Genomic DNA, 13619 nt, shown 5'->3' on the forward strand with positions numbered 1-13619 from the left:
AAGTCAGCACTCGGCTGTGACTCTTTTTTACCTTGACGACAGAGGAAGTGGCTGTGGGATAAACCCTCATCTCAATGAAGCAACCTCTCAATGAATGCAACCATCTGCCAGCAGCCCCGGCCATCACGGGCGTCCCGCTCAGCTACAACTGAGCCGTGCCTCAGAAACTATCCTGCAAGGGGGCAGATTTTATGGAGATGGAGCAGTTCTACAGCCTGTTTCCATCAGTTCCCGCAAGACCAGGCTTTCTGGGAAGCCTGAAATACTGCAGCACTCCAAAGAAGCAGAAAGCTTACAAAAAGGAGATGGTAAATGGCATTAGGAGCCTCAAATTTCCTTCATTTTAGTGAAATTGAATGCGGTGCACTTATATTCTCTCGTCGGTCTCACCAGACAGTCTTGGGTGAAGAGAGGAGACTGAGTGCTTACACTGGCAGCACTTGTGGCTCTCCTGTCTATAGCTGTGTTTCTCAGAGGCAGACTGGTATTCACCAGGACGCGTCCCAGCCCGTGGGGCAGGTTAGGTCAGAAGCAACTCCTGGTTTATTTAACAAGTTGTGCTAGACACTTTTTCCAGTGTTGGCAAATAGGGATGTACTTTGTATAAAGAAAGCTCTCCTACACCTGCACAGGAGGAGGTTCCATGGGCAAGAAATTGGAGAGGTGTGCAGAAGCTGGACGTATGCGGATAATAGACGAGCAGCCCCAACGTAGCAACTCAATGCAAGTCCCTATGGGAGGGTGACTATCACCTTATAGGCAGGTGAATTCATTTTAAAGCAGCACTGATTAGAATCACATTCCTAATCCAATACTCATATACTCACCTGATGGGTGTGTCCAAGCCATCTGACCAGCATGAGGACACCAGGATGTGTCCGCCCTCGCGATGACTTTGAGGATGCGGGATGGTGCCATCATGCCCTCATCAAATTTCCTGGGTTCCCCTTAGATTGGTGGCCATGTGCTCTTCCTGGATATGCCTTTTGTACCCTGTACTTGCTGGCAGCACCTACACTGTCCTTCCTGCTCCACCTCTGGGGCCACCAGGATTTACTCCCTGCCCTTCATTTCCTGACTGTGTCCTGAGCAGCTGCACACAGTGCGTGCTGGCATCTTGGTGGGTTCCTCATTGAGGGCCCATCAGCACCTGCCACTCTTAGAGTGTTCACTCATAGTCTCCTGCCTTTGGTCCCTTCTGGTGCTTCACACCCAGCCGTTGCCATTCCTTCCCCATTCTTACAAATCTTCCCATTTCTGTTACTATTACAAAATTCTTCTGTCTGTAGAAGACAGTTAAATCTGTAAGAAAGTATTTCTGAATGAATTCTGTAAGAGATTTTTTTTGTGGGGGGAATTAGCATTATGGACAATAAAAGGCAGAAAATTGTGTATAATTTTTTTTTTTTTTAAATCAACTGCTTCAAGGGAGAAAATGAGAAATGTTTTTGAGAACAGCTTTCCTTTATATGAGAAAGCAGAAGCTGCATTCCTCTCTCTTTCTCACACCATCTGTGTTTATTAACTCTAACTATTTTAAAAACAAAACATCTCTTACATCTTTCATGTAAGTCAGGCTAACACCATCCACATAACCATCCAGGCAAGTGCAGAAGCCATGTATGAAAAGATGATGGAAAGCTTTTTTTATGCTTATTCTAAGCATCAAGGGACTAAGAAAATTCCCTGAAACCCTCCACAGTTCATGGGTAGTACAAGGCAGACATTACATGAGTTTATGCAGACAACTTGGATCAGCCCTTTGGTGCATCCAACCCAAAATCTTGTTTCCAGCAGAGGCCATGAGAGAACAGGCAAGGAAGACCATGCAGATAGGGCAGATACATAGAGTAACATCCTGCTCCTATTCTCTGAGACTTTAATAATTTTCAATGTAGTTTATATGTGTTTAGCAACTCTCAATGGATTTCTCTTCCATCAATTTGTTCTTGAATGAAACTATAACATCTCTAACATTCACTGACAAAGGGCTCAATAGGTGGACTGCTTGTTGCATGAAGTGCTGCTCCTTTTTGCTTATTCTAAAACTCGTTCTCTCATAGTTTCTTTTGATGTTCCTGAGTTCTTGTATCTGGTTCTGCCAACAGCCATAGCCATGTGGCACCTGAGTCCAGCTAATGGTCTTTGAATAAACAGTCAGTAACAACTAAACAGTAACTGAAAAACTAAAAAAAAAAAAGTTAGTTATCTCCTAGCATCCTGAAGGACCATGACCACAGGTTATGCTCTTCCTTTTGTAACCTGGTTTGGGTCTTCCCGAGGCCCAGGTGTCAGCTCTGTTATGAAAGTGCATTGTGGGTTCTGCTATGAGAAGGGCTATCAAAATGGAAATGAGCATTAGAAGTAACATAATTTATTTATTGGGAAAGAAATACTTCAGATCAGTTAGTTACACGGTTGGTTTTTTTTTCTCTAAATACTGCTTTTCCTCAACTGTGTTAAGCTTATGAGTCTGTCTTTAAAGAGACTTTAAATTTTTTTAGCTCTCATGTGTTATACGCCATATCTGAAGTCTTCACTTGTTTCTCCAGCACACAGCACCTAGCACGGCACAGGCATTTCCAACTCCAGAGAGTGCATTTTGATGCTGATGTACAACAGATAAGTGTTTCACAGCAATGGATTTATGAATCATTCTTTAAAAGGAAGACCTTTTCCTTCCTGGGCTTTTCATATGCTACATCTTATTTCATGTTTGTTGCCTATAAACTTCTTATAGTCCAATGAAAGATGTTTCTAGTGGCAGCAATCATTAATTCAGATAACCTGGCAATGTGCGCTTGCAGCCCAGAAAGCCAACTGTATCCTGGGCTGCATCCAAAGAAGTGTGACCAGCAGGTCGAGGGAGGGAATTCTGCCCCTCTACTCTGCTCTCGTGAGACTCCACCTGGAGTACTGTGTTCAGCTTTGGGGTCCCCAACACAAGAAGGACATGGAGCTGCTGGAATGAGTCCAGAGGAGGGCCACGAAGATGATCCGAGGGCTGGAGCACCTCTCCTATGAAGACAGGCTGAGAGAGTTGGGGTTGTTCAACCTGGAGAAGAGAAGGCTCCAGGGACACCTTCTAGTAGTCTTCCAGTACCTAAAGAGGGCCTACAAGAAAGCTGGAGAGGAACTTTTTGACAAGGGCATGTAGTGATAAGACAAGGGCCAATGGCTCTTAGTTGAAAGAGGGCAGATTTAGATTAGATCTAAAGAAGAAATTCTTCCCTCTGAGGGTGGTGAGGCACTGGAACAGGTTGCCCAGAGAAGTTATGGCTGCCCCATCCCTGGAAGTGTTCCAGGCCAGGTTGGATGGGGCTTTGAGCAACCTGGTGTAGTGGAAGGTGTCTCTGCCCATGGCAGGGGGGTTGGAACTAGGTGATCTTTAAGGTCCATTCCAACCCAAACCATTCTATGATTCTACAATAAATAATAATTCTGAACATGTATAAAGCACTTTTCCAACCACAGAATCTCACAGCGCTCAGTCTGTGCAAGTCAAAAATGTTGCCCCTTCGGGGTTAAAGGATGGGTGCCAGGCAGAGCACATCCCAAGCAGAAATGCGGCAAGGACAGGTTGCAGGCTCAGCTCTGCCCAGGACAAGCTCACTGGAAGGGCTTGAAAACACACAGACACTCACATCGCACTGATGTTTGGGACGAGCGGCACCCCACGAGGACTCACAGTGGCAGCCCGTGACATCCCCCCAGCAAGGGGCTGCTCTGGTTTTTGATTGACGCTCTCTGCCAGGACCACCCAGGCTCCATCTCTATGGGAAGGGCAGCAGCTCTCACCCCTGGTCTGGAGGAAGTATGATGAAGAAAGAAAAATCTAGGTCCAGGGGGGCTCGCGTGATACAGCAGAAGCAAAGACATCCTGACAGCTGGATCTCATCTGATTTTCAATAGGTTGGCATTTACATTTTATTTGTACATTTAACAGAAAACAGATAATTAGCAGCAAGATAGGTCATAAACCAGCAGTAATATAACAGATCATATTTGATGTAAGTTACTGTGAGAAAAACTCTGTGTATGTAAGCCCACGAGATACCATGCATGGAGAGTAAGCATGAGAGATTGCTCCCCAGGTTGCTGGTCCCAGGCAACTCTTCAAATTCTGGCACCAAGTGATTTTTATGATTTACTTCACATTCTTCATTTCCCTGTAAACAATTTGGTCTGGTTGTAAACTGTCAGGAAATGCTATGGTGGGACAAACGCTGAGGGCTGTGCAGAGGCCATGCCAAGCTTGACTCCAGGGGTGGCCAGGACCTGGGGCTACCTCTAAACGGCTGCCTGTCGTTAGGCGGCTCCTCTGGGCAGGGCTCTTCAGAGGTCTCAGCTCAGGCATCCCTTCCTAGGACACACAGCGGTGTCCAGGACAGGCACTCATCCTTCATGCTTGCTTTCACTCTTCTTTTCCACATGCTTGTCTACAGACCTGTCTGTCCTGAGCAGGAGCAAACCTCCACGCACGTGGCCACTTGATTCTTCCATAGGTTCAGCTCTGCTGCAAAGGGCCGATGGACTTTAAGCCCTTCTAGGGAAGCAGGGTGGAAAACCAGGAGCCAATCTACAGCAGGTAATTTTATCTCTCAAATTGTATATGAAAACAAATAACTCAGTGCAGCAATGTCCATGGGGTTAATACGAGGTTAATATCAAGGCTGTATTACTCTTTTTTGGCTTCCTTTTCCAACTTTCAATCTGCAGTTGATTATTTTTTTTTAATTGGCAACACACAGGAATGGCCCAGAGATGCTTCTGGGATTGCAGTAGCAATCAGGGATAATGGGGCTTGGTGTATTATATTAATTTTTAAAATGTTTTATCAATTCCAGAGCTGGACGCACATATTTTCTAAAAGCACAGATCCAGAAGTGCAGAACTCCTCTTCTCCAGCAGATCCCCTTACCAGGGACTGTGGAATACGTCACACCTCAGATTACTGAGTGGACAATCAACACTTGAACTTTCAGGCCATTTTCTATTGCCTCTACTATTAAGGCTCAGTCCAACCTCATCACAGCCAAAATAATCCCTGTTAAACTCCTGTGAGGGTGTTCCTGCACAGCAGCAGGCAGCTGTGGGAAGGGCAGGCTGCCTGGCACGCCGTTTGCCTGCTGAACAAGGACCCTCCAACCACTACAGCTGAGTGGCTGCATGGGAGCAGAGTCTCCTTTCCTGTCTGCTCCCTTTCCCCTGTGTGACACCTGAGTCCTCTGGGATCTGCAGAAATGGGACACGTCTGATTTCCAGCATCAGGACTGTCAGAGAAACTGCCTGTGGGACACTGCAAGGGTGACACCCATAGCGGTGTGTTTTAAAGCCACGTCTTTGCTGCTAACTGGACCGCTGCAGGAGACAAACATTTCCATTCTTCATTTCGCCTTGACGCTAAGGCACCTCTGTTCTGTTCAGCTGTTCAGCCCTGGGGCCCCAACATAAGACGGACATGGAGCTGTTGGAACAGGCCCAGAGGAGGGCCACAGAGATGATCACAGGGCTGGAGCACCTCTCCTATGAAGACAGGCTGAGAGAGTTGGAATTGTGCAGCCTGGAGAAGAGAAGGCTCCAATAAGACCTTCGAGCAGCCTTCTAGTATCTGAAGGGGGCCTACAAGAAAGCTGGAGAGGGACTTTTTCCAAGGGTGTGTAGTGATAGGACAAGGGGCAATGGATTTAAACTGAAAGAGGGCAGATTTAGATTAGATATAAGGAAGAAATTTTTTACACTGAGGGTGGTGAGGCACTGGAACAGGTTGTCATCCCTGCAAGTGTTCAATGCCAGGTTGGCAACATGATCTAGTGGAAGGTGTCCCTGCCCATAGCAGAGAGGCTGGAACTAGATGATCTTTAACGGCTCTTCCAACCCAAACCATTCTATGATTCTGTACTTCTAAGGCCATTCATTTCCCAACTGCTTTCTGCAGCAGTCCTAGTTTATGCCAGCCTTGCCTTTCCTGGATCAGCCCTTCCCTTGGCTGGCACAAGTGTCTGTATGACAGTGACAGATCAGAGCAGCCACCAGAACTGGGTTAAAACAAAGCTTGCAAGAAAAGAAAAAAAAAAAAAGCTCATTTTAACCTGGATTCATTCCTCAATCCTGTGCTTCACATTGTCAGGGGCAAGTAAAGAAATGACACAATGGGAGAGTGAAGAGCAAATGATGTGTGAAATGACAGCCTAAACTATAAATGGATGGATGTGACCAGCCTCGGTCACTCAGCTTTAGACAATATAAAAATCCTTTTTAAGCCTTCAAGCATTTTTATAGCCTTCAATCACCATTTCTCCTATGGAGAGTGACGACGTCGGCAGAAGAAAACGAGACCAGTACAGTACGTGTACAGGGCTCGCAGCTCTCATCCAAGCACCCAGCCTTGTCCCGGCTCCCTGAACTGCCCTGAAGACCCTGGAGGGACACCACCTTTAATTTTGCTGACTTCTCACAGTCTGCAGAGCCTGAAGTGGGACTCTGCTCTGCTAGAAAGAGTGAGGATTTAGAAACTGTGCCGGGTAATCCCAAGCAATGCATGTCCTGCCTTGCACACGCTGCGGGGACTGGAGTGGGTTTATTCCACCCCAAACCCCTACCTTCAGGAGGACTCCCCAAGGGGATGAATGCTGACCTGCAGCTCAAAGGGACGGGATAAGCAAGCTGCAGTGCTGCCTGCCAGCCCTTCACTCCCTATGTTCCCCTTCTGCACCATCCGCTGTCCGATTTCTGGTGGGAGAGGGGTCAAGGATGGTGGCTCTAGGCCCACTGCGGGTACATTTTCATCTTTGGTATCTGATTTTGACTATTTGATTGGAAAACAAAAGGAAGTGCTAAGCTGTCACCTCCAAAGTGCCCTGTTGTCCAAGTGGTCCAGGTTACGAATTCTACCAAGTACAGGCACTGCTGCGGGGAGCTGCCCATCGTGGGTTCTGACACCTGGGGAGACGGATTTTGCTCTTTCTGAAAGATACTGCTAGGGATTCCTGCTGGCATCAGGGTACGGAACATGGCTGTGTGCTGTCACCGAGCACAGCATGGGAGGAAAGCCTCTGTTTGGGTGTGGGGTGTTCAAACCCAAAGCAGGGGGATAGGAGCAGCCCATAAGCAACTTGACCTTCGTTCCTGCACGGAGACCACGCGAGACCCCGTGCTGCTCTCGGGTTTCTGAAGTGCTCTTGGTTGAGCAGGTCTAGGCCGCCCTTTCCTCAGACCAACTGGAAAATGGCTGCAACACTGTTACAAGATCAAGAACTCACTCAATCTTCTGGAGCTGCAGAGTCCTACAGCTCCGAAAGCAACAGAAATTTGTCAAGGGTCTCACCACTCTCAAAGTGTAAAGAAAGAGGATAAAGACAAACGTAGGGGACAGTGAGAGGCGTACTGCCAGGTCGCTGTTTCAGGGTATGAATTCACCTTTCAATTAAAAGCGAGGTCTTGGAGTTTGGGGAGCACCTGCACTTAGTTCTGGATCCTGTGTCTCTGCTGCCCTTTTTATTTACAGAACAAGCTGCAGAAAGAGGTTGTTATTTTAGACATGAATATTTTTTATCTGAGCGCTACTGCCTACCAGAGATTTTGATATTTATTTTTTTTTAAACGTTGGCTAATTTTGTGTTTTGAGTAGGAAGCTTCGACTTCACACCAGTGCTACACAGCTCTTCTGCTATCCAGCAGTTTGGGCAAGATAAACTTGTAACCAAGACGTTCCTCCACTAATCTCTATGGCTTTTATCACAGTTTTATTATTGCTCACCTTACTGTGGACTTTGAGAAGATGTGGGGAGTATTTGAAGTGGCTGAAAATTATTTAATCTTTAAAATATCACTGGGATGCAGGCAAGTGTCCCTATATATCCACCCAATCTTAGATTTTGCTTTTACTAAGCAGGGAAGGCAGGGCCAGGCGGGGAGCCTGCCTCTCCCCCGGACTGCATTAGCCACCTCTGCTCCCACTTCAGACACCTTCCCAAATCCTCAGTCCCCTCCCAACACCTCTGCGCTGTTTGTCCCGCACCACCCCAGCGCCCACAGGAGAGGGGACCCCCCAAGGGCACCACCCTGTCTCGCCCACGCTGATGGTGGAAGGGAGCACCCAGGCAGCTTCGAGGCAGGAAAGTCTCTGAAAAGCAGCAGAATTAGCAACGTCCTTGTGCACCAATGCAAGTCCTAAAGCAGGCAAAGCAGCAGCAGCGACCCAGCCCCAACATCCCCCCTTGTCTGTCCGTCCACCTTGTCACAAGGTGGGAGGCAGCAGGCAGCTCCAGTGCCAGCACCCTTAGCCTGCTCGATGGCTCATCCATTGCAAGCGATGAGGAGGAACAGCACTTGGTATCATCCCGGGTATCTGTCTGCCTGCCAGGCTTGCTCTTTAATAGAACAGGCTGTCAAGCACTGGTAGCAGTTGAATCAATATGGATTTTATTCTACAGCTCGTGCTCAGTAGCTGTTGATGCCACTTCTGCCGGCACAGGGTGGGCTATGCCACTGTAGACTGGGATGGATCTGGGCTACAAGGGAGAGGATACCAGCGCTGACTCCTCAGTGCCTGTCTCGGATGACTGTGAGAAAGCAGCCAAACAGGAAGACCTCAGAGACGGCATCTCCATGTTGCTGCTGCCAGTCTCCTCCGTCAGCACCAACATGCATGTTTGCCAAGCACAGAGGAGAGTTTGGATGTGCTACAGTCGGTCTGTCCTTCGGATGAGATGTGAAAGCAGGGCCTCCTCCACCAGCCTCGCCAAACCCATTGAACATCTCGAACAGACTACGAAAATCAGACGACATTCAGATCATGGTCTCCTCTTCCACCAGGCAGCTTCTCATGCCCATCCCAAGGCTGTAAATTGCTGTGGATAATAGCTGTGATGTTTATCTGGACCATGGCTGCCTATCTGTGCTTGCGCGGAGGGTCCGGTGCTTGATGGTCCCATTGGAAAGGTGATGTCCAGCTACTTGGAGCTTGTGTACTTGGTGACAGCCTTGGTACCCTCCGAGACGGCGTGCTTGGCCAGCTCTCCTGGGAGCAGCAGGCGCACAGCCGTCTGAATCTCCCGAGAGGTGATGGTGGAGCGCTTGTTGTAATGGGCCAGGCGGGAGGCTTCTCCGGCGATGCGCTCAAAGATGTCATTGACGAAGGAGTTCATGATGCCCATGGCTTTGGAGGAGATGCCAGTGTCGGGGTGGACCTGCTTCAGCACCTTGTAGACATAGATGGAGTAGCTTTCCTTCCTGCTCTTGTGTCGCTTCTTATCGCCCTTCTTCTGGGTCTTCGTCACGGCTTTCTTGGAGCCCTTTTTGGGGGCAGAGGTGGACTTTGCTGGCTCCGGCATCTTGAGAGCTCTTTCTCTGGGTCTTGGAGCTGCTTGGAAAGAACACCAAAAAAATAAATTTCTTTTTCATTCTCCTACAGTACAGTTTTATTGAAAGATGAGAGAGTCTGAGTCACAGACAAGCCACATCTCTGAATCTGAGACAAACACCCCATGACCCTGCACAAGCATTTCTGAACTGCCAGTGAGAACTGCTCTGGTTTGTGCATGTTTTTTATTGTTTTCTTTTAAAATCTCCATAACACTGGCCTTGTAAACATCGCTGAACCCAGGCCTAGTTGGCATCTACTTAGTAAATATGGGGCTGGGGGTGAACACGTTTCTGAGAAGAACAATGCAGTTCCAAAGAAAACACTTACTGCAGCATGGATTACATCAAATCTTTCTGGAATAGGCTGGAGACTGTTGCAAGATATGACCGAAGCCACCTTCATATGAAACTCGTCAAAATTATTTTATATGGTTATTACAATCTCCAATAGACACTTTTTTGTTTGCATGTAGGTAAAAGTTTATTTTGAGAGTGCTTGCATTTCTGTGTCTATTGTTTCACACCATGTATTCCAGTGGAACATAAAAATTAATCTAGTTTTAAGCTAGCTAGCTGAGCTACTGGAATCTCTCAGTAATCACATTAGCCAGTAAAAAATACCAGAGTAGAAAAGCTAGGAGGAGGTGGCAGGAATCACCTGACAGAGAAAAAGGAATGGGGACAGGAGGCAAAAATCAAAGTGCTTTTGAGCTATGTGTCAATGGAGAGAAGCTGCATGGACTGAAATGGTTTCCCGCTATTTGGCGCTTTTTCCTTTCGGGAGCGCAGGCCTCCATGGGGCAGTTTACATCAAAGATGCACAATCATCTCTCCACGTTTTTCTTCATCTGACCACAACCTGCAGAGCCCTGGCCTGCAGCTGACTGCTGGCATCCAGAAGAGCCATAAAGAAAAGACCATGTAAACCCATCATAAAACTGGGTGACTCCCCTACACTACAAATCTACACGTGTAAATTACGCGCATCAAGGGAATAACTCTATTGTAACGTGGTAAACAGTTTTGGGTTTCAGAGGACACTTTGAGTGCTCCCTTGAAAGATAAGCCCTCCCCAGGCTTTGCTGGAGGATCAGCTCCCAGCATCACCCCAGGGCTTGGGCTTTTACTGCTCTGTGCCTCCTTTGAAGATGACCTATGAATTACAGTCTGTGGGCCAAGAGAGCTGCGAAGAGAAAAAAGAGCTTCAGGGCTGATGGCACATGGGAAAATGAACAGAAGTAAATGGGAGAGAGAAATCTTGGATGTGACATACGGACTGCACACATACAGAGCAACAGAGAGCGACCTAAATGGTGCCTGTGCCAAAGTGATGGCGGCATGCTCAGCCCTGCCTCTCCTCCACAGGAAGGAAGGAGATGCCACCCTCCATCCTGGCCTGGTTTCTCCACTATCATCCGCATCTGCAGTCAAAGCCAGACACAGCAGCTGTCTTGCAACCAAGTCTTTAAAAAGTTCCTGGCTGCTCCTCATGGGAGCAGACGCCTTGCACGCCGAAGCTGGATTTACATGCTCACGTCTCGGCAGATACCAGCTCTGCTTCCAAACTGTGAGAAACCTCTGCTGCCCCAAACCCTCGGTACGTGAGATGCTGCCTTCCACCTGCAGCACGCACGGGGCTGCTGTCGCGGCTTTACTCCGCGAAGCACCAAGGCCGGGCTCTGGCAGCCGCGTGGTCTGGCAGGTGATGGGCAAAGGGCAACGCTGAGCATTTCAAGGGGGAGAAAGTCCAGTGGCAAGGGCAGGCTGGCAGTGCTTGGGATGCTGGGGAGCGAGGAGGCAACATCTCCACCGCAGTCCTCCGAAATGCCCGCCTGGATGGAAGCAAAGGTTGGCACCAATGTCCTTAGCATTGAGTTTTTGCTCAAGCAAAGCAATGTCTTCCTTGCTTTGCCTTTGTGAGGCCTGAGAGAACTGGTCAAATTTCCTTTCCTTCATCTTGCAAAAAGAAGTATTTTCTCAGTTCAAAATGGGATACTGTCTAACTAGGTGAAGGCCAGCGTACAGGAAAACTTCATGTCACAGGCTGCCAGCACACTGCTAACCCCTCCCTGCACCAGAACCTCAAACTGCTCACGACTAAAGCATAGAAATATTAAAAAAAAAACATCAAAACCGGGTAAAAACATATAAATCCCTCTCAGACCCCTGGAATAACTAGCAATCTAACACCAGGTATGGAGGATAGGAAGGAAAAGGAAAGAAGAAAACCAACAAATATATTGAGAGCTGTTGATGCTTCCTTCTAGTTGGCTTTGGGGAACATTAGTATCTTTTTCTAGATTCAGGAAACCTGTAGTTGCAACGTATGGTGGTTGTATTACCTGACAATCATAAACTAACATATTTTGTTGACTCTTTGAGGTTAAAGGAAAAGCAGTTTCACAGAAAGAGGAAGGGGATGGGCACATTGCGAGAGTACTTCTCCTTCAAGTGAACTCAGCCCCTGGCAAAGCTTCACAGCCCAGTGAGTTGATCTAGATGGAAAATGACGGCCAAAGACCATGCCCAGAGACATGCAGGACACTCAGAGAAAGTGGACTCTAAGACTCAGCACGGCAAAATGCTCACTTTGAGCACATGAAAAACAGTGTCACAGAAATGCCAGCAACGTGTGGCTGGAAGGAGCCTCCAGAGCGCCACGCTTTGCTTTGAGGGTACCCAGGCGTGCCCTCTATATTAATGTCTTACCTTTTCTTTAAAATCTCCAAGACATGATTTTCACTGAACTATGTACTTGACTCTGCCACCTTATCCCCTTTATTAATTTTTTCTGGGTATTCTTCCCAGTGGAAGCATTTGGAAAGGCAGTTGCTGGACTGCCCCAAAAGTCCTGGACACCCTTCAAAACTCTGACATGTCTCCTTAAACACCACATTTTCTTCCTCTGGTGAAACCACTATTTTTCTTCCTTTTCTTCCTCTACTTGGGAAGCAATATCAGGAAAAGAAATCCCCTACTGCTCTGTTTGCAGACTTGAAAATATGTCTTTTCAAGGGAAAGGCACTTTTCCAAGAGAAGAATTAACCGTGCATTTGCTTCTTTTTCTCATGAGCTAATTTCCTGACTGAAAACACCACAACTGAAAAATGTAAATGACTGTTTCTTAGGCTCTTTAAAAAGTGTATCCTTCTAAAATATGTATTAATTGTTAAGTGCACTCATACTGTGGCTTTTAAAAAATTAATACAGTGCCAAACAGGCACCAGAGTGATTTCATGTGTCTCCAGAAAAGGTCACACCTACAGGACATCTCCGTCCATTTGACCAGCTGACGCTCTCGGGTAGCACAGTCAGGATCTCGCTCTTCTCCCATGTATGGCTGCGATGAGGGAAGCAATGACAGTAAAGTTGAGAGATTAGCACAAAAGCTTTGGTGTCCTTGTTTCCTTCCACTCATTTCCTTCCAGCCTACTATTTAACAAGTAAATAACACCTTTGGGAACAGGTTGTCTTCCTTCCAGTTTGTTTGGGCAGTGCCTAGCACAAAGAGCCTGACTGCATTTGCCAGGTGCTAAATAAATAATGTTAATAACGGCCAACAGTATCACCAAGCCTTCTGTCAACAGTGTAATGCACTCCACAGGCAGGTCCTGCTCTGGTTTGAAGATAAAAGTAGTGGGATTATTCCCAAAGTGTTGATATGGAGACTTTGTTAAGGGAAAACTAGGTGACCTTTAAAAAAATGTGTGGTTTTTGATGAAAATAGTTGTATTTCTTTTTCCTTTAAATAATAGAGAAAACTGGAAGAGGTTAATAATTATCAGGTTTTGTGCTTGGAAGTGTTGCCATCGTGAATGACTTCTCTACTGTGAGGGTGACTGAGCACTGGCACAGGTTGCTCAGAGAAGCTGTAGGGTCTCCATCCTTGGAGATACTCAAAACCCAACTGGTTGTGGCCCTGAGCAACCTGCAGCAGCTGACCCTGGTCCAGGGGCTGGACTAGATGGTCTCCAGCATCGCCTCCAGCCTCAACCATTCTGTCACTCTTCGAGACTGAAGCTGGGTACCTCTTGCCTATAACATGCTTTATGAGCTGTGTTCCCCCGATGGATGCTTCCCATGGGATACTGCAGCCAGAGACTTCCACAAGGATCCCTAAGGAGGGGAGACAGTGCTCATCTCCAGGTCCAAGCCCCCCAGGTCCCTGGGACACAGGCTATGGCCATGCGAGAAGAGGCACTCTGAAGCATCACGGTGACATCTGCAAGGTTTCGGGTTTTTGAGGAAAGTCT

At 47.4% G+C, this 13619-nt stretch overlaps 1 protein-coding gene across 1 annotated transcript; it reads right to left on the reverse strand.

The window, feature by feature from the left end:
• Positions 1-8954: 8954 nt before the first annotated feature.
• Positions 8955-9335, reverse strand: LOC104378821 (histone H2B 5). Its single transcript, XM_009985934.2, has one exon. It carries the CDS (start codon positions 9333-9335, stop codon positions 8955-8957), a length of 381 nt encoding a protein of 126 aa, XP_009984236.1.
• Between the last annotated feature and the right edge of the window lie 4284 nt (positions 9336-13619).

This window comes from Tauraco erythrolophus, chromosome 4 (genome assembly GCF_009769465.1).
Source record: "Tauraco erythrolophus isolate bTauEry1 chromosome 4, bTauEry1.pri, whole genome shotgun sequence".
NCBI classification, from domain to species: domain Eukaryota; kingdom Metazoa; phylum Chordata; class Aves; order Musophagiformes; family Musophagidae; genus Tauraco; species Tauraco erythrolophus.

What these genes read in the sequence shown, in the direction of transcription:
- LOC104378821 (XM_009985934.2), bottom strand. Translation starts at nt 9,335, where the DNA reads ATGCCGGAGCCAGCAAAGTCCACCTCTGCCCCCAAAAAGGGCTCCAAG.